This window comes from Natator depressus, chromosome 2 (genome assembly GCF_965152275.1).
Source record: "Natator depressus isolate rNatDep1 chromosome 2, rNatDep2.hap1, whole genome shotgun sequence".
Classification (NCBI taxonomy): Eukaryota; Metazoa; Chordata; order Testudines; family Cheloniidae; genus Natator; species Natator depressus.
Window position 1 is genome coordinate 1,900,110 of NC_134235.1, and position 26,457 is coordinate 1,926,566.

The 26,457-nt window shown below is 59.5% G+C and overlaps 1 protein-coding gene across 1 annotated transcript in view; it reads left to right on the forward strand.

Annotated features, from left to right (window-relative positions):
• Positions 1–417: 417 nt before the first annotated feature.
• Positions 418–26,457, forward strand: part of WDR97 (WD repeat domain 97) — a 74,305-nt gene continuing 48,265 nt past the window's right edge. Inside the window, exons 1-13 of the mRNA XM_074943656.1 lie at positions 418–458; positions 538–693; positions 1,201–1,349; positions 2,032–2,615; positions 3,264–3,385; positions 3,739–4,402; positions 4,740–4,888; positions 5,549–5,785; positions 8,076–8,166; positions 20,156–20,288; positions 21,356–21,483; positions 22,771–22,846; positions 23,410–23,565. Of these exons, the coding sequence (XP_074799757.1) occupies positions 645–693; positions 1,201–1,349; positions 2,032–2,615; positions 3,264–3,385; positions 3,739–4,402; positions 4,740–4,888; positions 5,549–5,785; positions 8,076–8,166; positions 20,156–20,288; positions 21,356–21,483; positions 22,771–22,846; positions 23,410–23,565 (2,538 nt within the window). The 5' untranslated portion in view covers positions 418–458; positions 538–644. The remainder of the gene's footprint in view (positions 459–537; positions 694–1,200; positions 1,350–2,031; positions 2,616–3,263; positions 3,386–3,738; positions 4,403–4,739; positions 4,889–5,548; positions 5,786–8,075; positions 8,167–20,155; positions 20,289–21,355; positions 21,484–22,770; positions 22,847–23,409; positions 23,566–26,457) is intronic.

The following is a 26,457-nucleotide window of genomic DNA, read 5'->3' on the forward strand; positions in this document are numbered from 1 at the left end:
AGCTCGGGCGTCTGGCCTGGGGGGGGCGGCACCGGCAGGGGCTGTGGGGGGAGCTCGGGCGTCTGGCCTGGGGGGGATGGCACCGGCAGGGGCTGTGCGGGGAGCTCGGGCGTCTGGCCTGGGGGGGATGGCACCGGCAGGGGCTGTGGGGGGAGCTCGGGCGTCTGGCCTAGGGGGGTTGGTGACTGTGGGGTCTGTCAGGCATCAGGCGGGGTGGGGGGGGGCAGCTTGGTTGTCAGGCCCGGGGGGTGGCACCTGTGGAAGATGGGGGGCACAGTGGGCAGGAGGCTGCAGCTGCCCCGCTCTGAGCATCCCTGGCAGGGAGGGGCTGCCATGCAGGGAGCCGGAGCCTGGGCTGCTCCAGGGCAGGTGGGTTAGAGGGGACCCAGCGCCCCACATGCTGGCGAGTGATCAACAGTGGGGAGGTGGGGAGATGCTGAGCTGCCCGGGCCCCTCAGGTGAGCTGGGGAGGGGCTTATCTGGGGGACGGGGGTTGCCAGTGCCACCTCTAGGCAGGAGGGACCATCCTGAGCTCAGCAATGGGCTCCCTCTTGCCCCTCAGAGCCCTGTGGGTGGCCGAGTTGCCCCTGGCCTAGCAGAGCCACCTGCGGGGGGCTGAGGCACGGACAGCCTGACCTGAGGAGATGCTGCTTTCAGCCATGGCGGAGCAATGGGAATCGCAGGACAGTGGCTGTAAGTTGCCTCATGGCTGCCCTCGCCCCCACCTCCTCCCCATGCCCCCCATCGCCCACTGGGCCTTTGGCTGCCCTGCCCCCCAGCATGCCTCCTCCGAGACCAGGCGGCTGCCTCTGCCGGCGCTGTCCGTGCCGAAGACGATGCCAGAGGAGGATGCAGCCAATGCCCCCTCTGTACACAGCTGCTAAGCAACCTCCCAGCACAGAGCTGGGTCCCTCTGAACCGGGGCCTCCTCTGTGCCCAGGACGGGGGCAGGTGTGTTTGTGCCGCCTTCCTGCTGCCACGGGTCAAATGTCCCCTGTACACGCCTCTTCCCAGCTGTTGCCGGGAGTCTTCCCTGGGCCTCGGCCCTCTCTCGGTAGCGGTGAGAGCAGGGTTTGGGCATGGTGCCAGGCCGAGGGACAGCAGGGGAACGCAAGCACTGTACTGGGGGATAGGGGCTGCATGGGCACCAAGTGGGGGTGAATGAATGGGGAGCGGGTTTCCCAGCCTCTCTTTCCACAGCAGCGACCTCGACAGGGGCGGCCGCCACTCCCAGCGCCATGTGTCACCTGAGCCCCCTGCCGGCGGCGAGGGAGGAGGAGACCCAGCTGACGAGCGCCCGCCGGCTCTGGGCCTTGCTCCGGGCGGGCATCCAGGCCACTATGGAGAAGGTATGTGGTGGGGGAAGGAAGGAGCTGCCCGAGGCCTGGTGTCCCTGCAGACGCAGGAGAGAGCGGTGATGAGCATGGCCTGACCGTGGTGGCTGCTGCCCCTCCCCGGCCAGGCCACGGTCACATCACCACGCCAGCCCACCGGCAGCGCATCCATCGGGATCCTTGCTCAACTCATTCTACCAGACCCAAACGCCGGCCTTCTCTGGAGCCCTGTGGAGCCGTGCCCGAGCAGCAGCTGAACCCAGAGGTCTCTCACTAGGGCCCCACGCTTCCCTATCCCCACATAGTTTCTTGCCGAGCCAGGCTAGCTTTGCCCTGTCCCTCCCCACCCGGAGCCGGGGCTGACCGTCCCCTACAGGCCATTCCCTGGAGGTTTCTCCTGCTGGCTCCATCAGTGTCTGCTCTCCCGCAGTGGGCACGTGACAGGAGGTGCCTGAAACCATCTGATACCCAGACATCACCCGCAGCATTCAGGTGCTCCGGTGCCCCGTCAGTGTGCCTCACACGCAGCCACCCTCCCCGTGGAGCCGTCGAGCACCAGCTCGACTCGGGTTGCAGCAGGACATGCTGGGACCTGCGGGCCCCAAGTGGTACCCTATGCCGAGTTACCTGCTGAGCAGCGCGGTGAGGGCAGTGGATCGTGGCGTCGCGTGACTCCGACTCCTCCTCCTCCTGGCAGATGAAGAAGGAAGAGCTGAAGGCTGCCCAGCTGACCCACGGTCTCCAGCACCTGCGTCACCTCAGCTTCCCGCAGCCCGTGCGCCGCGTTACCTACAACAGCAGCGCCAGCCTCTTCGTGGTCCTGGACGCGGAGAGCCAGCTGCACCTGCACAAGGAGGACGGCTGGTTCAGCCACAGCACCCAGGCCCCGGAGCCCGTCGCGGGCCTGCTCTACGCCACCCAGGTCAACAAGTACGTGGCCTGGGACCAGGGAAGCCTGCAGGTGCTGGGCCCAGACTTCGAGGTCCTCTCCAAGGTGCTGGCTCCGCATGGCATCCGTTGCTGCCACTACGGCCCAGAGCTCAATCAGGTGGTGACAGCTGGAGCGGGCAGCCTGTCCATCTGGGCCTTCCGCTATGGATCCCGCCAGCTGCAGTGCCAGGCCACCGTGCAGCAGGGCCTGTCCCCTCGCGACACCTTCAGCCGGCTGGCCCTGGACGCCGGCATCCCCCCGACATGCTTTGCTGTCTGCGGCACCGGGGTTGCTGTCTTCAGCCTCTCCCAGGGGGAGCTACTGACCTTCCAGCGGGACCTTCACAACAGGTAACAGCTGCTCCAGGGAGTGCCAGCCCCAGGTGTCCCAGCGAAGAAAGAGCACCGGCTTTCCACCCTAAGGAACGTCACGCTCTTGTAGGAGGGCCTGGGCCCTGGGCTCCTGCTCCATGGGGAGGGGAGGGGCAGGAGGCACTGGGCGGGTTCCGGGTTCCCCTCCCTCTCTAGCTGTGCCCAGCGTTGGCATGGGCATGTGGACAGATGGGACTGGCCAGTTCTGTGTGTCACCGCCAGGACTCCCCAGTGCATGCGGGGACCTCTGGTCTCTCTGACGCTCACGTTCAGAGGCTGCTCTCGTCTCTGTGTTTGTAAAGTGAGACGGACCCATGCGCTGCGGGTCGAGGGCTGCGCTGGCAGCTGCTGCCCCTGCCCTGGATGGGGCAGGCTGTGGGACCCTCTGTGAGCCCTCCCTGCCCATCCCTGGGTGGTGGGGCTGGCGTTTCGTAGACACTGCAGCTGAGAAAGCCCTGCCTGGCCCCCAGGTCTGTGCCCCCAGGCCCAGCCACCAGTGCGACTTGCCATGTGCCCCGGGGCTTGTGCAGTCATGGGGTGACCCACTGGTGCCCAGCACCCTGCGGCGCCCTGGGAGGGGTGGGGCGCCGGAGCCGGCAGGAGCACTCATGGCTGCCTCTCTCCCAGGGCCATCACTGACATCGCCTATTGCAAGGCGGTGGGGTGTGTGGTGACCGCCTCCCGCGACACCACCATCAAGGTCTGGGACAAGAAGTGGCTGATCCAGACAATCTTCGTGGGACACACTGGTGAGGGCCGGGGGCTGAGCCCAGTCTGCCACGAACACCCTCCCCAGCTGGGGGCACAGTGGGGCGCTGTCTGAAGCTGCTGGTCCCTGCCGCGGACCCCTGCCTTGCAGGGAGAGACTCTGCTGCCCTGGGGCTGCACCTGACACCTGTGCCCCCTGCTGGCTGCCCACTGCCCGGCACTGGAGATGGGGGAGGAGACTGCCCTCACACTAAGCGTGCTCCCTGGCTCCCATGTGGCCCTCGACTGGGGACTCCTGTCTGGGAGCAAAACTGCCCCTCAGACTGGCAGTGCCTCCCAGTGGGCAGCCTGGGCATTGCTCTGACTCTGCCTTCCTTCCCTTCCTCTCCGGCAGGGCCTGTGACCGCTGTGACCATCTACCCGCAGGGGCCCTTCATCCTCTCTGCCTCCCAGGACGGCACCATTCGCACCTGGAACCTGCAGACCATTGACCAGGTGGACGAAGTGCAGGTGGCCGAGGTGGTGGAGCAGCTGCAGACGCACCCGGAGGGGGGGTACGTGGTCTCGCTGTCCGGCTCCACCATGGACCTTTGGAAGGTCAACCAGCTCTATTCCCTGCACACCCGGCTGGGTGCCGCCGTGACGCGCCTCTGTACCGTCGACCTGAGCGCCGTGGGCAGCTTCCCGGTGCGAGTTGCGTGCGCCTGCCAGGACTCCACCGTGCGGCTCGTGGCCGCGCACACCGGCCGCATCCTCTCCACGCTGCTGCTGGACAGGCCCTGCCAGGCCGTGGAGGTGGCCTACTGTCTGCCCAAGGAGACGCTCTTTGTGCTGCTGGAGCTGGGCCAGCTCCTGAGGGTGAACACCGCTGTCAACCCCATGAGCGTCAAGAAGATTGTGGTGCCCTGGAGCGAGTCGGCGCGGCCCCGCTGCCTGCTCCTCTACAGCCACCTCGTGGACCCCGAGAAGGCCTATGCCCAGTGGCGGGAGATCATGGAGCAGAAAGGGGACAAGAAGTCCTGGACACATCTCCCGCTAAAGCTGCAGGACAAAAACAGGTAAGGATTAGACCCAGCACCGCTCCCCACCCTAGCCCCTCAGAGATGGGGGCGTTGTGGGGAATGGGGCAGGGAGCGCTCAGCAGAGGACGCTGTGGGGAGCGGGGCAGGAGCACTGGCTGGGGCAGGGAGCTCCTGGCTACCCCAGCCCTGGTCGCTCCCAGCAGGGAGCGCTGTGGGGAGCGGGGCAGGAGCACTGGCTGGGCGGGCGGCGCGGGGGGGAGGGGCAGGAGCGCAGGGGGGGGCAGCTCCTGGTGACTCCAGCCCCAGCCTCTCCGGTGGGTTCGCTGTTGTGGTGGTTCGTGGCTGTGCCAGGGGCGATGTGTTTTGCCCGCAGGTACCTGCCGGTTCTGGGGCAGGAGGACGGCTCACTCTGCGTGCTTCAGTGGTTCACCGGGCGCGTTCAGCTCCAGGTGAAGGCTCACGGCTCAGAGAGGGTGACCGCGCTGGCTGCCAACCCCCACGACAGCTGTGTCATCTCAGCTGGTGAGTGCACTGAGCGCCCGGCGGCAGGGCTCTCTGTGCAGCTCCAGTGACTGCCGGCCCGGGGCAGGGATCCCCACGGAGCCCTTGGAGGGCAGAGCCCTCCCTGTGCAGCGATGGCATGGACGGAGCTCCAGGGGGCAGGGGCCAGGTCCTCGGGGGGCTGGAGAAGTCCTGGCCCCAGAGCTCACAAAACCCAGTCGCTAAAGAGGGAGGGAACCATAGGGCAGAGGGGTCAGCAGGAGAGTCCATGGGCCTTGGGCATGGCCTGGCAGGGTGTTCCCCCATCCTGGGGGAGGGAGGGGAAGGGCAGGCAAGGCGTTCCCCCATCCCCAGAGGTCAGGGCACTCCCCCATTCCCCAATCCTGGGGGGTCAGGTGTTCCCCCCCATCCTGGGAGGAGGGCAGATGTTTCCCCCCTGACCGGGCGTGGGCAGGAGCTGAGGGATTGTCCCCCATTCCCATCCGTTTCACGAGTTTCGGCAAACTAATGAAAAGCTCCGTGGTGGTGGCACCTGAAAGGCGAAGTCTGGGAGTTTGCAGCAAGGCCCCTGTGAGCCGACTGCCCCAGCCAGGCCACAGGCCAGAGCTGTGGCCTGCTGCAGCCCAGCGTGGGGCCCAGTGGGAGCAGCCTGGCAGTGCCCCTCTGCCTGGCCCGGTGCAGGTGGCGATTGCACGGTGAAAGTCTGGCGCATCTTCCCCTACATTGACGAGTGCCTGACCCTGCTGCTGAGCTTCTCCTGCCAGCACCCCGTGCTGCACATGTGCCTGCTGGGCTCCACGCTGGGCACCGCCATCCAGGACCCCGAGACCGCCACCTACAGCATCGTCCAGTACGACCTGCTGGCCCAGAGCTGCCAGGAGCACGGACCCGAGGATGACCCGCTGGACGAGATCACAGGTAAGAGCCCTGCAGCCCAGCGGCTTCTGCTCCTCCCATCAGGGCCTGCGTAGGCACCCAGAGCAGGAGCCTGGGACTAGAGGTGGGTCTGGGCATCCAGAGGGGTAGCGGTGCCCCCTAGCGAGTGTCCAGCCCTGGGGTGTGGGGTGGGGAATGGTGCTCCATGGGGGTGTCCAGCCCCAGCAGAGGGATAGCAGTGCCCGATGGGGAGTACCCAGCCCCAGATGGGGTGGGGTGGAAAGGTGACCCCCAGGGAGTGTCTGGCCCTGGGAAGGGGGGACATGCCCAGTGGGGAAGCAGTGTGTCAAGCTGCCTGCCATGACCCCAGGGCGTGTGTGCCAGCCTCAGGGCAGAGTGCTGGGAACCCAGCACCAACCCCCCATTGGCTGTGAGCTCTGTATTCGATTTCACCAACCAGTTACCAGGTGTGAGCTCCTCAGGCCCTACAACAGCCTAACCTGGGAGTCACAGACAAGCCCTGTGGGCTCCCCCATCTGTCCTGCCACCCAGGGGAGCTGCCTGTGTGATAGCTGGGCCCTTACCCCAAGGATACGGCAATAGGCAGGTTACTCCCTGTCCCAAAGGACGCGTCACTCACCCCAGGTCAGTTGCTGTGACGAACTGGGACTGTTCTTAATGTTTCCTCTGAATAGTGTGGAGGTGCCTCAGTTTCCCCTAGGCAGTTCTTAAGTATCTAGGGGGTGGGGTAAGGGTGTATGATCATTGCAGAGCCCCAGAGGGCAGGTGTGTGCAGGGGTCTGGACACAGAGAATGGCCGACACTCTGTCTCCTGGCAACTGATGGCCTGGGCCCTTCCCCCCTGCAAGGTGAGAGCTAAAGGGTTGGAGAACAAAGGAATCAGGTGACCTCCTGGCCCGGGAAAGGGACAAAGCCCAGAGGAGGTGGTGCTGGAGGGAGTTTCAGTTTGGGGCTGGCTGGGATATGGAGTGAAGGGCAGACATGGTTCTCTGGCTCACTGCACCCAAAATGGGCCCGGCTGAGGGGTCCTGTTCTCTGCACCTACAAGCTCTGTGTTAGACCATGTTCCTGTCGTCTAATAAACCTTCAGTTTTCCTGACTGGCTGAGAGTCCCGTCTGACTGCAGAGTTGGGGGGCAGGACCCTCTGGCTTCCCCAGGAGCCCGCCTGGGCGGACTCGCTGTGGGGAAGTGCACGGAGGGGCAGAGGATGCTGAATGCTCCGAGGTCAGACCCAGGAAGGTGGAAGCTGGGTGAGCTGTGTATCCTGCAGACAGGCTGCTCCCAGAGCGGAGACTTCCCCAGAGTCCTGCCTGGCTTCATGGGGAGCAGTTCCAGAGCATCGCCCGGGGACTCTGTGACAGTAGCACCTTAGCTCTCACAGCAAAGCCCACGCTTGTAGCCAGTCCTATAACAAGCTGTCTAAAGCTTGATTACATAGGAAAAGGAAACGAGCGTTACTGACAAGGTTAAAGCAGATGAATTACAATCTTAATTTCAAAAGGGAATAAAAGCTTCTATACTAAACTACAGTGTATGTCCTAAGGGCTAGCCTGGGCTGAGCACTGGGAATCTCTTGCTTATGCCTAGAAACCTGCCCCCAGATTCTGAGCAGCATAGAGATAATCAGTTCCTCCCTGTCAGGGGTTTTTATTCCCCTCCCACCATGTGCTCTGAGCTGCGAACTCAGCTGACGGGAGGAATTCACTTGCACGACTCATCTTCAGGGCTAGGAATGAGAGGGCAGAACAACAGACATCTTGTGTCCTCTTTATTGTCCCACAACGGTCCGTCTGGTGTCGATGGGCCTTTCCTGTGGGGCAGGACGTAATATCTTCTGCTGAAGCCAGCACTTCACACTGGTTAATGTCTCTGTCCTGCCTGGTGAGTTACACGGTCACAGAGGCTCACGCTCAAACATTCCCTTGCACTAGGGGATACAGAGGTGATATGTGAGATTAATGCCGGCAGGAACTCACCAGCTTTCCATACAGTCTAAGCACGAACCACATTCTGATGATCCCTGTCTGAATGCTGCTCACACTCAGGTGGGCCAGGCTGGCTCCAGTGACGTATTTGTCGGGGTTCCCTTGAGACAAGGGGACCTGGCAGAAGTTGGCACCTGGTCTGGCAGTGTCACACTGTGTCCTGTGGGCAGTGCCCTGCCTGGGTGGGACAAGGGGCTGTTGGTGCCCCATGGAGTGTAGCCAGTTCATGGCGCTCCTACCCACCCCAGTGCATGCTGCATGAGGGGCCAGCCCCAGGCTGGGGGGGGCACTCCCTGTTTAATGGCAGCTCTTTCCTGCCCTGTAGGCCTCTGCTGCTGTCCCACGCTGAAGCTCTTTGCATCGGCCAGCAGGGATGGGTCGGTGAAGGTCTGGAACGCCCAAAACCAGCTACTCAGGTGAGAGGCAGACGCTCCTGCCAGGCCAGCCAGCACGGCCTGTGAGGGACTCTGACCAGATCCTGCCCATACCGCAGTCGCTGTGGGGGCTTTGGGTGGGTCTCACGGCCCTGAGGGGCTGGTGTCCGGTGTTAACATGCTCCTGTCACTGACTGGAGCTGCACAGTGTTAAACAAGGTCTGGGATCCAGGGAGCTGAGCCAGCTCGGTCCCGTGGCAAACGCCCCAAGAAATGTCCCTTCACCCTGCACAGGGAAGTCGGCACATCGGGGCGAGCGCTGGAAACGTCAGGGGTTCCGTAGGGCTGGTATGTTAACAGCGCCCCTGGGGCCCTTTCCCTGGGAAACCCCCCTGGCCAGACAGCCCCTTAGCTGGGGTTAAGATGGTAAGAATTGTCCTAGGGGAAGGGAGAAGAGCTGGGAGGGGCTGAGGCTGCTGCTACAGGCTGATCCCAATTCCAAAAAGACAAAACCAGACAAACACGCGAGGGGAATGATGAGCAGCAAAGACAGAAAATGCAGTGTCCGTCTCTGGTGCCGACTCTCACTGCCGGAGGGGCACAGGCCCAGCCCCGCAGTCTGATCCGTCACTCTGGGACCTGGCAAACTTGTACCAGCCTCGGGCTGTTCAGGGCATGGAAATTACCTGCCCCTGTGGTCCCGGGCTCCCAGCCATGTGCAATCGAGAGCCTTGGCCGGCTCAGCCGTGCTTCTCTCGACAGGCCAGTGTGTTTGGACCAGGAGCAGGTTTACCGTGAAACAAACCATGCACGTGGCCCCCAACGACAAGGGACCCCCCAAAATGCAGGACAAATATCTGACAACCTGCCCCTGAGTCCCAGCCGGTGGCGCAGCAGGGCTCAAGCAGGCAGGCTGCTGGCCGGTGGGCCCACGCCACTCCCGGAAGCGGCCAGCTGCTGGCACATCTCTGCGCACCCCTAGTGGGGTGTGGGGAGGTGGCTCCGTGCGCTGCCCCTGCCCCGAGCACCAACTCCACAGCTCCCATGGGCCAGGAACTGCGGAGACTCCCTGGTCTCCCTGCCTAGGAGCCGCTGCCGGGGGTGAGGGGGTGGGGGGGTGGCGGTCGTTCTGGGAGCCGCGCCGCCCCCCTGCCCCAATCAAGGTACCTCACTTTATTTTCATTTACTGCCCATTACTTACAATACAGGAGGAGGATGAAGGAAAAAAGAATGAAAAATGGGGCCGGGGGAGATAAGAGAGGATGTTCTTTTCCCTGGCTGAGTCCTGAGCAGGGGGCGGGTGCTGAAAATGAAGCTGTACACAGTGTCCCACTAACTCTAAATCCACACGGGTTGGGACTGGTCCAGGCTCTGGCTCCCTTTCGCGCCCCCCCTCCCCACCCCACCTTTTTCCAGTCGTCCAGGACCTCCGCCGATCATCATGGGTTTTCAAAGATAATGGCCAATGGCTCTGCAATCACATCCGCCAATTCCTTTAGCACTCTCGCATGCAGCGCATCCGGCCCCATGGACTTGTGCACGTCCAGCTTTTCTAAATAGTCCCGAACCACTTCTTTCTCCACAGAGGGCTGGTCACCTCCTCCCCATGCTGTGCTGCCCAGTGCAGCAGTCTGGGAGCTGACCTTGTTCGTGAAGACAGAGGCAAAAAAAGCATTGAGTACGTTAGCTTTTTCCATATCCTCTGTCACTAGTAAAAAGAAAAAAGAAAAGGAGGACTTGTGGCACCTTAGAGACTAACCAGTTTATTTGAGCATGAGCTTTCGTGAGCTACAGCTCACTTCATCGGATGCATAGCATATCGTGGAAACTGTCACTAGGTTGCCTCCCTCATTCAGTAAGGGGCCCACACTTTCCTTGGCTTTCTTCTTGTTGCTAACATACCTGAAGAAACCCTTCTTGTTACTTTTAACATCTCTTGCTAGCTGCAACTCCAGGTGTGATTTGGTCTTCCTGATTTCACTCCTGCATCCCCGAGCAATATTTTTATACTCTTCCCTGGTCATTTGTCCAATCTTCCACTTCTTGTAAGCTGCTTTTTTGTGTTTAAGATCAGCAAGGATGTCACTGTGAAGCCAAGCTGGTCGCCGGCCATATTTACTATTCTTTCTACACATCGGGATGGTTTGTCCCTGTAACCTCAATAAGGATTCTTTAAAATACAGCCAGCTCTCCTGGACTCCTTTCCCCCTCATGTTATTCTCCCAGGGGATCCTGCCCATCAGTTCCTTGAGGGAGTCAAAGTCTGCTTTTCTGAAGTCCAGGGTGTGACGATGTGACCCAGCAGGGAGGGGGGAGTGTTGACCTGGGAATGTGCCCTGGGGATGGGAGACCTGAGAGCCTGTCACCTGAGCCAGGAGGGGGGGGGGGTAACACCTCTACCCGGGAATGTGAACACAGGCTGCAGCAGGGAACCTGCTGGGGTGGGGCGGGGGGGAGGGTTAGTTTCAGTTTGGGGCTGGATGGAGGAACGCAGGGAACCCCAGGGCTAGGGTCTAAGCTCCCTGCCCCCCAGAAGGACTTGACTGAGGGGTCCTGGTTGTACCCACAAGCTCTGTTTGAGACTGTGTCCCTGTTGTCCAATAAACCTTCTGTTTTACTGGCTGGCTGAGAGTCTCAGTGAATCCCAGGAAGAGGGGTGCAGGGCCCGGACTCCCCCACACTCTGTGACAACTGGTGGTAGCGGTGGGATGTACTGCACCCCGTGGATGGTGCTTCCTGCAGTAAGTGCCTGGGGAGCAGTAAAACGAAGGGGGATTGACGGGGACCAGGCGTGCTGAAGATTCAGAGAGAGACGGTTCCAGGGGGTGGTTAACCCCTGGGAGTGTGTGACCAGAGAGAAGGACTTTTGCAGTAACAGGGTCCCCCGGGGGATTGCAGCGAGCGGTCCCAGGGGCGGAGGAGTCTGCAGCTCGACCCTGGCAAAGAGGTGGTGACCTCAAGAAGGACTGGCACACTAGGGGGTTTTCCTGGAAACCGTGGAAAGCTGCCCGGCCTGCGAGTGGCCAGCAGGGAGATGTACGCTAAACGCCTTAAGAGTGACCTGGTGGAGCTGTGCAGGCAGAGGGGGCTGCGCGTCGGGAGGTCCACCAAGGAACAGCTGATTGCCCAGTTGGAGGAGAGGGATCGCTTGGATGACCCGATCCCTGTCCCGGAGGGAAGCCGCCGGGCGGACGCAGCGTGGGCCCTGGGGCCTAACCGGGCTGGAAGGGGTCAGACTGCTGCCGAGGACATCCCAAGACCCTTCCTACCTATGCCTGGGGGAGGGGTTGGGGGAAGCCCAGCGAATATCGAGGGCATCCTGACCCCGGCAGCCAGCAGGGGATCCTCCCGGCGGAGCTCCCCATCCCTGGAGTGGAGGCGGCTGGAATGGGAGAGGGAGATGAAAATGAGGGAGCTGGAGGATCATGAAAAACAACGTCAACATGAGCAGGAGGAGAAGGAGAGGGAACGTCAGGAGAAGGAGAAACAAAGACAGCATGAACTGGAGCTGGCCAGGCTGAGGAGCAGTGGGGCCCCGGCTGCGGTGAGTGCCGGGGGACCCAAGACTGCAAGGAGCTTTGATAAGTGCTTCCTGGCCCAGCGGAAGGAGGGGGAGGACATAGAATCATAGAATCATAGAATATCAGGGTTGGAAGGGACCCCAGAAGGTCATCTAGTCCAACCCCCTGCTCAAAGCAGGACCAATTCCCAGTTAAATCATCCCAGCCAGGGCTTTGTCAAGCCTGACCTTAAAAACCTCTAAGGAAGGAGATTCTACCACCTCCCTAGGTAACGCATTCCAGTGTTTCACCACCCTCTTAGTGAAAAAGTTTTTCCTAATATCCAATCTAAACCTCCCCCATTGCAACTTGAGACCATTACTCCTCGTTCTGTCATCTGCTACCATTGAGAACAGTCTAGAGCCATCCTCTTTGGAACCCCCTCTCAGGTAGTTGAAAGCAGCTATCAAATCCCCCCTCATTCTTCTCTTCTGCAGACTAAACAATCCCAGCTCCCTCAGCCTCTCTTCATAAGTCATGTGCTCTAGACCCCTAATCATTTTTGTTGCCCTTCGCTGGACTCTCTCCAATTTATCCACATCCTTCTTGTAGTGGGGGGCCCAAAACTGGACACAGTACTCCAGATGAGGCCTCACCAATGTCGAATAGAGGGGAACGATCACATCCCTCGATCTGCTCGCTATGCCCCTACTTATACATCCCAAAATGCCATTGGCCTTCTTGGCAACAAGGGCACACTGCTGACTCATATCCAGCTTCTCGTCCACTGTCACCCCTAGGTCCTTTTCTGCAGAACTGCTGCCTAGCCATTCGGTCCCTAGTCTGTAGCGGTGCATTGGATTCTTCCATCCTAAGTGCAGGACCCTGCACTTATCCTTATTGAACCTCATCAGATTTCTTTTGGCCCAATCCTCCAATTTGTCTAGGTCCTTCTGTATCCTATCCCTCCCCTCCAGCGTATCTACCACTCCTCCCAGTTTAGTATCATCTGCAAATTTGCTGACATAGATAGCTTCCTGACGGCCTTTGAGAATGCCTGCGAGATGCACAGGGTTGACCCTGCAGACAGGCTCCAGTTCCTCACCCCCTTACTGGACCCCAAAGCTGTGGAGGTGTACAGCCGAATGACAGGGGCGGAGGCAGGGGACTATGAACTGTTCAAAGAGGCCCTGCTCCGTGAGTTTGGGCTGACCCCCGAGATGTACCGGAGAAGGTTCCAGAGTCAGCGTAAAACGCCTGAGGTCACCTACCTACAACTGGTCAACAGGATGCAGGGATATGCCCGCAAGTGGACAGCGGGGGCCCAAGCTAAAGAGGACCTGCTTGACCTAATCGTACTGGAGCAGCTGTATGAACGGTGCCCTTCCGACCTGAGGCTATGGCTGGTGGACAAAAAGCTCGAGAACCCCCAGCACGCAGGGCAGCTGGCCGACGAGTTTGTGAACAGTCGGTCAGCGGGTAGCAGGGAGGAGTCCCAAAAGAACAGGCCCCCCCGATGCAGAGAGAGAGTCACCATGGGACCTCCCAGAGGGGAAATAGGGAGAACCCCCTCCAAAGGGGAACGCCTGGTGTCGGGCCCCTCCGACCCGCTCGAGGGGACCAACGTGACCTGAGCTGCTATCACTGTGGCCAGAGAGGCCACGTACGGACCCAGTGCCCTGGGCTCAGGGACAGACTGAGCAGACCCAACCTACCCAGGGTTAACTGGGTAGGGACTCAGCTGGACGAGGGGCAGACGACCCAGGTAAGGGGGGCTGCCAGCTTACCACCTGCTCAGGAGGGAAGAGTACCCCCGGCCAGCCCCACCAGAGGGCTGGAGGCTCTGGACTCAGGGTGCTCGGTTTACAGGGTGGGCGCGGGGCTGTCCCTCCGGAGAGAGTGCCTTGTTCCCCTGGAGGTGGATGGGAGGAGAGTCAATGGATACTGGGATACGGGCGCGGAGGTGACGCTGGCCCAGCCCGAGGTGGTGACCCCAGATCAGGTGGTGCCCAACACCTACCTGACCCTGACGGGGGTGGGCGGGACCCCATTTAAGGTGCCCGTGGCAAGGGCACACCTGAAATGGGGGGCCAAGGAGGGCCCCCAAGGATGTGGGGGTACACCACCATTTGCCCACTGAGGTTTTGATGGGGGGGACCTACAGGTCTGGCCAAGCAACCCCCAGACCGCCGTGGTTGTGACCCGTAGCCCGAGCCGGCAAGGGGCACTGCACCCTGACCTTGGGGAGGGTACCACACCGGAGGCGCGAGACCCTACTCTGGTGGGGAGGGAGCGCCGAGGGGCACGGCTCAGAGAGGCTGTGGCCTCAGACCTGGCCACGGAGGGGGAACCGGGCCCCATCCCTTCCCCAACCGCTGAGTTCCAGGCCGAGTTGAGGAAAGATCCCTCCTTGCGGAAGCTCAGGGACCTGGCCGACCTCAGTGTGGGACGGATCATGAGGAGAGGCTGCCAGGAGAGGTTCCTGTGGGAGAAGGGGTTCCTGTACCGAGAATGGGCTCCCCCAGGGGAAGGGGAGTCCTGTGGGATCAGGAGGCAGCTGGTGGTCCCCCAGAAGTATCGCCGCAAGCTCCTGTCCCTGGCCCATGACATCCCCCTCGCAGGGCACCAGGGAATCTGGCGCACCCGGCAGAGGTTGCTACAGAACTTTTACTGGCCCGGGGTCTTTACCACCGTCCGGCAGTATTGCCGATCCTGTGACCCCTGTCAGAGGGTGGGGAAGGCCCGGGACAAGGGGAAAGCGGCTTTGAGACCTTTGCCCATCATAGAGGAGCCTTTCCAGAAGGTGGCCATGGACATCGTGGGGCCTCTCAGCAAGACGACCCGCTCAGGGAAGAAATACATTCTGGTGGTGGTAGATTTTGCCACCCGCTACCCCGAGGCAGTGCCCTTAGCTTCCATTGAAGCAGACACCGTGGCAGATGCGCTCCTGACCATTTTCAGCCGAGTGGGGTTCCCCAAGAAAGTCTTGGCAGACCAAGGGTCCAACTTCATGTCGGCCCTGCTCCGGTGCTTGTGGGAGAAATGTGGGGTCCGGCATGACTGGGCCTCAGCGTATCACCCCCAGTCCAATGGGCTGGTGGAGAGGTTTAACGGGACGCTAAAGATGATGCTGAAAACCTTTATGAACCAGCACCCGCAGGATTGGGACAAGTACTTACCTCACCTGCTGTTCGCGTACAGGGAGGCACCCCAGGAATCTACCGGATTTTCGCCTTTCGAACTGTTATATGGAAGGAGGGTGAGGGGCCCCCTGGACCTGATGAGAGACGAGTGGGAGGGGAAGGCCACTTCTGATGGAGAGTCAGTGGTGGAGTATGTCCTGACCTTCCGAGAGAGACTGGCTGAACTCATGGGCCTGGCCAGGGAGAATCTGGCCAGAGCCCAGAGGAAGCAGAAGGTCTGGTATGACCGCACGGCGCGGGCCCGGGCCTACGCCACCGGGGATCAGGTGATGGTTCTCATCCCCGTGAGAAAGAACAAACTACAGGCCGCCTGGGAGGGCCCTTTCAAGGTCGTCAAGCAGCTCAATGAGGTGAACTCTGTGGTGGAGCAGTCAAACCGGGCCCACCACCGCCGGGTGTACCATGTGAATATGATGAAGCCATATTATGCCAGGGGGAATGTGGTGTTGGCCGTGTGTGGACAGTGGGAGGAGCAGGGAGATGACCCTTTAGTAGATCTATTCCCTGGGACCAGAGCTGGTTCCCTCCTGGAAACAATTCCCCTCTCGGATCAGCTAACCCCTGCCCAGCAAGCTGAGGTCAGGGGGGTGCTGCGTCCGTACCGACAGCTGTTTTCCAACCAGCCTGGACGTACTAATCTGACTGTCCACCGGGTGCAGACAGGGTCGCACCCGCCGATAAGATGCTCCCTTTTCCGAGTCACAGGGAAAACTGCTCAGGACCTGGAAAGAGAGGTCCGGGACATGCTGGCTTTGGGGGTGATCCAGCCATCTGCCACCCCTTGGGCCTCGCCGGTGGTGCTGGTCCCCAAAAAGGACGGGTCGGTCCGGTTCTGTGTGGACTATCGGAAGCTCAATGCCATCACAGTATCTGATGCCTACCCCATGCCCAGGCCGGACGAGCTCCTAGACAAGCTGGGAGGAGCTCGGTACCTTACCACCATGGACCTTACAAAGGGCTACTGGCAGGTGCCGCTGGATGCAGATGCCCGGCTGAAATCGGCCTTTATCACCCCTCTGGGGCTCTATGAGTTCCTGACCCTGCCTTTTGGCCTCAAGGGAGCGCCGGCCACCTTCCAGCGCCTGGTGGACCAGCTACTGAGGGAGATGGAGAGTTTTGCCGTGGCGTATATTGATGACATCTATGTCTTTAGCCAGACCTGGGAGGACCACGTGTCCCAGGTTAGACAAGTGCTAGACCGACTCCAGGGGGCTGGGCTGACTGTAAAAGCGGAGAAGTGCAAGGTGGGGATGGGTGAAGTATCTTACCTGGGCCATCGGGTGGGGAGCGGCCGCCTAAAGCCGGAACCAGCCAAGGTGGAGGTGATCAGAGACTGGCCCGCTCCCCACACCAAAAAGCAGGTCCAAGCCTTTATTGGGATGGCAGGATACTACCGAAGATTTGTGCCCCACTTTAGCGCCATAGCCACCCCCATCACTGAGCTATGCAAGAAGGGGAAGCCAGACAAGGTGGTCTGGACCGAGCAGTGCCAGGAGGCTTTCCGGGAGCTGAAGGAGGCTCTGGTCAGTGGCCCAGTTCTGGCAAACCCAGACTTTGACAAGCCCTTTGTGGTGTTCACCGACGCCTCCGACACGGGACTGGGGGCGGTGTTAATGCAGGAGGATGAAAAGGGGGAGAGACACCCCATCGTGTATCTGGGCAAGAAGTTGCTACCCCGGGAGCAACACTACGCGGCCATCAAGAAGGAGTGCCTGGCCATGGTGTGGGCCCTCAAGAAACTAGAGCCCTATCTCTTCGGGCGACACTTCACCATCTACACCGACCACTCTCCCCTGACCTGGCTGCACCAGATGAAAGGAGCCAACGCCAAGCTCCTGAGATGGAGCCTGCTCCTGCAGGATTACGACATGGACGTGGTCCATGTGAAGGGAAGTGCCAACCTGATAGCGGATGCGCTGTCCCGGAGAGGGGGCCCCGAACTTCCCCAGGTCACTGGTCACAGTGACCCCGCTCAGTTCAGTCTCGAAGGGGGGAGAGATGTGACGATGTGAGGCAGCAGGGAGGGGGGAGTGTTGACCTGGGAACATGCCCTGGGGATGGGAGACCTGAGAGCCTGTCACCTGAGCCAGGAGGGGGAGGGGGAGGTGACACCTCTGCCCAGGAATGTGGACGGAGGCTGCAGAAGGGAACCTGGGGGGGCGGGTTTAGTTTCAGTTTGGAGCTGGGGGGAGGAACACAGGGAACCCCAGGGCTGGGGTCTAAGCTCCCTGCTCCCCCAGAAGGACTTGACTGAGGGGTCCTGGTTGTACCCACAAGCTCTGTTTTGGACTGTGTTCCTGTTGTCCAATAAACCTTCTGTTTTACTGGCTGGTTGAGAGTCTCAGTGAATCCCAGGAAGAGGGGTGCAGGGCCTGGACTCCCCCACACTCCGTGACACAGGGTCCGTATTCTGCTGCTCTCCTTTCTTCCCTGTGTCAGGATCCTGAAATCGACCATCTCATGGTCACTGCCTCCCAGGTTCCCATCCACTTTAGCTTCCCCTACTAATTCTTCCCGGTTTGTGAGCAGCAGGTCAAGAAGAGCTCCGCCCCTAGTTGGTTCCTCCAGCACTTGCACCAGGAAATTGTCCCCTACACTTTCCAAAAATGTCCTGGATTGTCTGTGCACCGCTGTATTGCTCTCCCAGCAGATATCCGGGTGATTGAAGTCTCCCATGAGAACCAGGGCCTGCGATCTAGTAACTTCCGTGAGTTGCCAGAAGAAAGCCTCATCCACCTCATCCCCCTGGTCCGGTGGTCTATAGCAGACTCCCACCACGACATCACCCTTATTGCTCACACTTCTAAGCTTAATCCAGAGACACTCAGGTTTTTCTGCAGTTTCATAGCGGAGCTCTGAGCAGTCATACTGCTCCCTTACATACAGTGCAACTCCCCCACCTTTTCTGCCCTGCCTGTCCTTCCTGAACAGTTTATGTCCATCCATGACAGTGCTTCAGTCATGTGAGTTATCCCACCACGTCTCTGTTATTCCAATCACATCCTAATTCCTTGACTGTGCCAGGACTTCCAGGTCTCCCTGCTTGTTTCCCAGGCTTCTTGCATTTGTGTATAGGCCCTTGAGGTAACTCGCTGTTTGTCCTGCTTTCTTAGTATGAGGCAGGAGCCCTCCCCTTTCGTGCTCTCCTGCTCGTGCTTCCTCCCAGTATCCCACATCCCCACTTACCTCAGGGCTTTGGTCTCCCTCCCCCAGTGAACCTAGTTTAAAGCCCTCCTCACTAGGTTAGCCAGCCTGCTTGCGAAGATGCTCTTCCTTCTCTTCGTTAGGTGGAGCCTGTCTGTGACGAAGCGGGACTGTTCTTAATATTTCCTCTGAATATTGTGGGGGTGCCTCAGTTTCCCCCATGCAGTTCTTAAGTATCTAGGGGGCGGGGTAAGGGTGTATGATCCTTGCAGAGCCCTAGAGGGCAGGTGTGTGCAGGGGTCTGGACAAAGAGAATGGCCAGCACCCTGTTTCCTGGCAACTGATGGCCTGGCCCTTTCCCCCTGCAAGGTGAGAGCTAAAGGGTTGGAGAACAAAGGAATCCGGTGACCTCCTGGCCTGGGAAAGGGACAAAGCCCAGAGGAGGAGAGGCTGGAGGGAGTTTCAGTTTGGGGCTGGCTGGGGACGAAGAGTGAAGTGCAGACGTGATTGTCTGGCTCACTGCCCCCCAAAATGGACCCAGCTGAGGGCTCCTGTTCTCTGCACCTACAAGCTCTGTGTTAGACCATGTTCCTGTCTAATAAACCTTCTGTTTTACTGGCTGGCCTGGGCGGACTCGCTGTGGGAAGCGCACGGAGGGGCAGAGGATGCTGAATGCTCCAAGTTCAGACCCAGGAAGGTGGAAGTTGTGTGAGCTGTGTGTCCTGAAGACAGTCTGTTCACAGAGAGGAGACTTCCCCAGAGCCCTGACTGGCTTCGTAGGGAGCAATTCCAGAGCATTGCCCGGGGATTCCATGACACCATCTCTGCCTAGCACTCCTCCTTCTTGGAACACCATCCCATGGTCAAAGAATCCAAAGCCTTCTCTCCGACACCACCTGCGTAGCCATTCGTTGACTTCCACGATTCGACGGTCTCTACCCAGGCCTTTTCCTTCTACGGGGAGGATGGACGAGAACACCACTTGCGCCTCAAACTCCTTTATCCTTCTTCCCAGAGCCACGTAGTCCGCAGTGATCCGCTCAAGGTCATTCTTGGCAGTATCATTGGTGCCCACGTGGAGAAGCAGGAAGGGGTAGCGATCCGAGGGCTTGATGAGTCTCGGCAGTCTCTCCGTCACATCGTGAATCCTAGCTCCTGGCAAGCAGCAGACTTCTCAGTTTTCCCGGTCGGGGCGGCAGATAGATGACTCAGTCCCCCTGAGGGGAGAGTCCCCGACCACCACCACCCGCCTCCTTCTCTTGGGAGTGGTGGTCGTGGAACCCCCATCCCTAGGACAGTGCATCTCATGCCTTCCAATCGGCGGAGTCTCCTTCTGCTCCCTTCCCTCAGACGTATCATCTGGTCCACTCTCCGCATTAGTACCTGTGGAGAGAACATGAAAATGGTTGCTTACCTGTATCTGTGTTGCTGGTCCTTGGACGCTCCCCTTTCTTCTTCTGGAGGTCACATGCTGCCAAATTTCTTCACCGTCCTCCTGTCCCCGCTGCGCAGCCTGCTCTGAATCTTCAGAACATTGTGCCCGTAGAAGCATATCCCGACATCTGTCCAGGAAATCTTCAGTTTCTCTTATGCAAAGCAGGGTCGATACTTGTTTCTCCAGACCTTGAACCTTCTCTTCCAATATGGAGACCAGCTTGCACTTCGTACAGACAAAGTCGCTTCTGTCCTGTGGAAGAAAGACAAACATGGCACATCCAGTGCAGGTCACAACAGCTGAACACTCCCCATCCATGTTACCTTCCTTCTACGAGCTTCCTCAGGAGTTGTAGTAACTACATTGAGAAGCCGGCCAGATGTAAGCCTCAGTGGGCTCTCCCCAAGCAAACTCCCTCTGTTAGCCGCTCTGCTGGTCGCTGCTCAGCGGGTTCGCAGCTGACTGGCTTTTTATGCAGTCAGGCCCACTCAGGGCTCACCTGGAACAAAGCACTCCCAATTCACACTTTTCAAACCACCAATCAAGCACATGGTCAAACTGTCCCCACAACAGACGCTCAGATACTCACCACCACAGCCTTCCTAAGGCAGCCCTTAGCGTACCTCGTCTCAGACAGATCCCAGGCAAACTCCCTCTGTTAGCCTCTCTGCTGTTCGCCGCTCTGCTGCTGCAGGGGGGCTGTGCCGATCGACGCTCCCCGCCACGTGGCCTCTCACCTCTCTCCTCAGGCACCTCAAGCTGAACACGATCCCGGAGAGCCTGGCCTTTGGGAACGAGTGCGGGGACCTGCTGCTGGGCGTGGAGCAGCATCTGCACTGCATACACCACAGCAAGTACCTGCCCAGGCTGTATCTCACCAAGGTACCGACCGAGCTTGGGCCCAGCGCCGGGGGCAGGGCAGCACGGGCTGGGCAGGGCCCTGTCACAGGTACACACGAACCAGGCTGCCCAGGGATACCTGCCACAGGGGCCTACTCTGTGCACAATGTCTGCCCGGACTAGCCCTGTACCAGACCCTCCAACACTGCGCACTGGTCGGACACAGTCTGCTGGGAGAGGCTGGGGCTGGAGTAGCGAGAGCACCCCCCCATAGACAGTGCCCTGCCCCACTCCTCACAGCGCCCCCTGCTGGGAGAGGCCGGGTCTGGAGTAGCCGGGAGCGCCCCCCATAGACAGCGCCTTGCCCCACTCCTCACAGCGCCCCCTGCTGGGAGAGGCCGGGTCTGGAGTAGCCGGGAGCGTCCCCCATAGACAGTGCCCTGCCCCACTCCTCACAGCGCCCCCTGCTGGGAGAGGCCGGGTCTGGAGTAGCCGGGAGCGTCCCCCGTAGACAGTGCCCTGCCCCACTCCTCACAGCGCCCCCTGCTGGGAGAGGCCGGGTCTGGAGTAGCCGGGAGCGCCCCCCATAGACAGCGCCTTGCCCCACTCCTCACAGCGCCCCCTGCTGGGAGAGGCCGGGTCTGGAGTAGCCGGGAGCGTCCCCCATAGACAGTGCCCTGCCCCACTCCTCACAGCGCCCCCTGCTGGGAGAGGCCGGGTCTGGAGTAGCCGGGAGCGTCCCCCATAGACAGTGCCCTGCCCCACTCCTCACAGCGCCCCCTGCTGGGAGAGGCTGGGGCTGGAGTAGACAGGAGCGCCCCCCCAGCCAGCTCCTGCCCCACTCCTCACAGTGCCCCCTGCTGGGAGAGGCTGGGGCTGGAGTAGACAGGAGCTTCCCCCAGCCAGCGCTCCTGCCCCGCTCCCCACAGCACCCCCTGCTGGGAGAGGCTGGGACTGCAGTAACTGGGGGTCCCCGGAGATACAGTTAGACACTGAGTGGATGACGTGGGGGGACCAGTTCTCTTCCATCCATGCCATGTGTGCTGCCCTCCCCTAGGAGCCCCTGCCCCTCCGCAGCTGGCAAGACTCAGGGCCTCTTTCTCCTGCAGCTGCTGTGCATGAGCCTCCTAGACCCCGTGCAGGACGCTCCTTTCCCCGTCAGCGAGGGCTCACTGCGGCCCCTTAACAAGGACGCCAGACAACGGTTGCTCCTGGACCCTCGTTCCCTCTCTGTCAAGTGAGCTCAGCCAGGGGTCTGCCCCACTGTCAGGCCGGGTGCTCCAAGCTCCTGCCAAGTACACGGCTCCACACCGCCATGGCCAGAAGACTTTCCCCCCACTCCCTGGGTGCGACCCCTCTGCCATGGCCAGAGAACCTCCCCCCGGGTGCACCCACCCTGCCATGGCCAGAGGACTTTCCCCCCACTCCCTGGGTGCGACCCCTCTGCCATGGCCAGAGAACCTCCCCGCCGGATGCACCCACCCTGCCATGGCTGAAGGACCTCCCCCCCACCCTGGATGCACCCATGCCACCATGGCTGGAGGACCTCCCCTCCCCCCCCCGGTGCACCCGCTTTGCCGTGGCTGGAGAACCTCCCACACCCCCCCCGGGTGCACCCACACCGCCATGGACGGAGGACCTCCCCTCCCCCTCAGATGCACCCACTTTGCCATGGCCGGAGAACCTCCCCACCGTGAGTGCACCCTCTCCGCCATGGCTGGAGGACCCCCCCCAACACTCTCCCCTGCTGTGAGGCTCTGCAGGCTCCATCCCTCGTCCCCAGTGTCCTCAGGAGGAAGAGAAGTTTTCCGCCTGGACCGAGGGATTCTCTGCGGATGCAGAACGCACAGCCGCAGAGCTGGGTGTGGGGAGGGGTCGAGGGCAGTGGCTGCAGATCTGCCTAAGAGCAGCGTAATGGGGGGGGCACCAGCGAGATACATGGGGCGAGTCCTCACCCAAAAGCAACTGTGGGCGCACCCCACACACTCATGTGGTGGCAGATGGACGTGGGGACACACACACGTGGGGACAGACAGACAGATGGACATACCCACAAGTAGGGACAGATGGATGACCAGAGACACATGGGGACAGACAGACGGACACACAGACAGGCCCACACCCCCGCGCCCGACGTTCCTGACCCGCGTGGCCCTCGTTGGGGCAATGCTGGGCGGCCCACCGGCGGCCCTGGGTCCTGTCTCTTGGCTCGGGCAGCCCCTCCCACCGCTGCGGAGTGCAGCCCCAGGCAGGATGCTGTTGCTCTGAGAGCGAGGGGAGGGGCAGCCCAGGGTCTGCTGCCCCAGGTGCGCTCAGGCAGGGGAGGGGACGTGCGGTGAGTGGGGGTGTTCTGAGATCCCTGGGGGACGCTGGTGCTAGTTTGCACCCGATGAGCCGTCTCTTGCTTCTGTGAGGGTTTAGGGCCACGTGTCTGGGGTTGCCGCCCTGGATGTGGCGGGCAAAGGCCGGTGGATGGCCTGGGGACCATGAGCCTGGCTCTTGACAGGCGTGTCCCTCTCTGCAGGCTGTGCGTGCCGCTGCTCCCCTGGAAGCTCAAGAAGGATGAGGACTACTCTTGGGTGCGCCAGGAGAAGGAGGAGGTGACGCCTGACGGTGGGACGGCAAGCTGCTGGCCCTGCCTCCCCCAGCGCTGGTCCAGAGCACCTGAGTGTTAGGCCAAAGCACCAATCCCACTGGGCCAAAGATTCTGCCCTGTGGGAGCTCGCTCGAGCAGGGATGCCGGGGGGGGGGAGGCTGGGAGGCTGGGAGGTGGCCCCTGTTAGTCAGTGAGGACATGGACGGCCCCTGGGCCTGCAGGGGCCCGGAATCCAGGCACCAGACACTGGGCACCAGGCCCCCAGTGTGGGTCCTGACCTCAGACCGTGGGAAAGGGCTGGCACCAAGCCCTGAGCCACAGGCACCTCTGGCCCATGCGCAGCCTCTGGCCCTCCAGTCCCTGCACAGCCCCCGGATCTGGGCAGCCGTCCGCTGTTCCCAGCCCCCCACCACAATGGCTGCTGTCGTGGGTGGGCTCTGCTGCATGCCAGTGACTTCCTGGCAGCTGCAGACCCGCTTCCCAAGCCCTGCCACTTCCCCAGACAGTCATTGGGCTTCTCAGCCTTCCTGGAACGACCGTGAGCCAGGGCCCCTTTGAACGTTGCAGGCCTGTGCCCAGCTGGCCGCGAGGGACCAGGATCTGCTCCTCATTCAGCAGGGGAAGCTCCCCGCCGCCAGGAAGCCCAGGCTGCACAAGAAGCTGCAGGACGAAGCCTTTGAACGCTACATGCGTCTTGTCTACAGGCAGCCGCCGAGGATCCAGGTGACGGTGCGGATGGGGAGGGGGCTGGCAGTGGATGATGGGGCCCGGCCAGACGTGCTCTGTGTTCTGGGATTAGCAGGAGCTCTGCCTAGGAAAGGGCTGGCTGGGGGGCTCTGAGACAGACATAGCAACAGCTTGGGGGCAGGAACTACCCCATAGGTGGGACCCTCCTTCCAGATGATGTCATGGTGTCCTCTCGCACTGAGGAGACCTGTCCAGGGGAGGGAATCCCAAGTAGTAGGAAGAGACCGGGAATAGCAATGGGGAAATCAGTCATTAGAAATAAAGAGAGCTGGGCTTGTGGTGACCAGGAGAACCACATGGTGACTTGCCTGCCGGGTGCAAAGATTGCAGGTCGCTCAGACTTATGTGCAATGCTGGGGAGGAGCCCGTGGTACATGTAGGTACCAGTGACATAGGGGAAGGTGGGAGAGAGGTCCTGGAGGCCAAATGTAGGCAAGAGATTGAACTCTGGAACCTCCCTGGTAGCATTCTCTGAAATGCTTCCAGATCCACGCACAGGGCCAGTTCAACAGAACTGCGGGGTCTCAGTGCATGGATGAGAGGATGGTGTAGGGCAGTGGGGTTTAGTGTTATTAGGAACTGGGGAACCTTTTAGGAAAGAAGGAGCCTGTATAGGAAGGATGGACTCCACCTAAACCAAACCGGAACCAGACTGCTAGCAAGAAAATTCAAAAGGTCAGAGGAGTTTTTAAACTAAGAGCGGAGGGAAAGCTGACAGGTGCAGAGGAGCACATGGTTTGGACAGACATTCCTTAGGGGAGGATTTATTAAAGGGGATACTCTTTAGCCTAGTAAAGAGGAGAGGATGGAACTTGATAAAGTACAGGGAGGAACTGAAGAGAAACAGTCAAATGAAAAAAAGGCCCATTCAATTCCATCACATGAAGGCAGACAACTCAAAAGTGACAGATGTAATAAGTGCTTGTATACAAATGCAAGAAGACTAAATACTAAGATGGGTGAACCTGAGTGCCTTCTATTAAACAAGGCCTGGCAGAAACTTGGTGGAACACGTATAATCAATGGGACACGGTAATAGCAGGGTATAAATTATACAGGAATGGCAGTCGGTTGTGCTGGTGGGGCACTATATGTGAAAGAAAGTTTAGAATCAAATGAAATAAAAATCTTAAATGAATCCACATGTTCCATAGAATCTCCATGGATAGTAATTCCAGGCTCTAATAAGAATATAACAGTAGGGATCTATTATCAACCACCTGACCAGGACAGTGACAGTGATGATGAAATGCTAAGGGAGATTAGAGAGGCTATTGAAATAAAGAACCCAATAGTAGTGGGGGATTTCAGTTATCCCCATAGTGACTGGGTACATGTCACGTCAGGACAAAATGCAGAGACAAAATTTCTCGATACTTTAAATGACTGCTTGGACACTTTTCAAAGACACCATAATAGAGGCTCAACTTAAATGAATACCCCAAATTAAAAAACGCAGTAAAAAAACTAAAAAAGAGCCACCGTGGCTTAACAACCATGTAAAAGAAGCAGTGAGAGATAAAAAGGCATATTTTAAAAAGTGGAAGTCAAATCCTAATGAGGTAAATAGAAAGGAGCATAAACACTGCCAAATTAAATGTAAAAATGTAATAAGAAAAGCCAAAAAGGAGTTGGAAGATAACAGCTAGCCAAAAACTCAAAAGGTAATTGTCACGGAGTCCCCGGGCGATGCTCTGGAACTGCTCCCTATGAAGCCAGGCCGGACTCTGGGGAAGTCTCCGTTCTGTGAGCAGCCTGTCTGCAGGACACACAGCTCTCCCGGCTCCACCTTCCTGGGTCTGACCTCAGAGCATTCAGCCTCCTCTGCCCCTCCCTGCGCTTCCCACAGCGAGTCCACCCAGGCGGGGTCCTGGGGAAGCCACAGGGTCCTGCACCCCAACTCCTCAGTCAGACGTGACTCTCAGCCAGCCAGTAAAACAGAGGTTTATTAGACAACAGGAACACGGTCTAACACAGACCTTGTAGGTACAGAGAACAGGACCCCTCAGCTGGGTCCATTTTGGGGGGCAGTGAGCCAGACAATCCCGTCTGCCCTTCACTCCTCATCCCCAGCCAGCCCCAAACCGAAACTCTCCCCAGCCCCCCCTCCTCTGGGCTTTGTCCCTTTTCCAGGCCAAAAGGGCACCTGATTCCTTTGTTCTCCAACCCTTTAGCTCTCACCTTGCAGTGGGGAAGGGCCCAGGCCATCAGCTGCCAGGAGACAGAGTGTCGGCCATTTATGTACCCTGGCCCTTTGCTCTGCAACAATTACACCCCCTTATCCCACCACCTAAGACTTAAGAAATGCCTAGGGGAAACTGAGGCACCCCTACAGTATTCAGAGGAAACATTAAGAGCAGTCCCACTTCGTCCCAGTAATAACAAAATGTTTTTTAAGTACATCAGAAGCAGGAAGCCTGCTAAACAACCAGTGGGGCCCTGGACGATCGAGATACAAAAGGAGCACTTAAAGCACTTAAAGTTTCGCAGAGAAACTAAATGAATTCTTTGCTTCAGTCTTCACGGCTGAGGATGTGAGGGAGATTCCCAAACCTGAGCTGTCTTTTGTAGGTGACAAATCTGAGAAATTGTCACAGATTGACGTGTCGTTAGAGGAGGTTTTGGAATTAATTGAGAATCATAGAATCATAGAATCATAGAATATCAGGGTTGGAAGGGACCTCAGGAGGTCATCTAGTCCAACCCCCTGCTCAAAGCAGGACCAATCCCCAATCAAATCATCCCAGCCAGGGCTTTGTCAAGCCTGACCTTAAAAACAACCAAGGAAGGAGATTCTACCACCTCCCTAGGTAACGCATTCCAGTGTTTCACCACCCTCCTAGTGAAAAAGTTTTTCCTAATATCCAA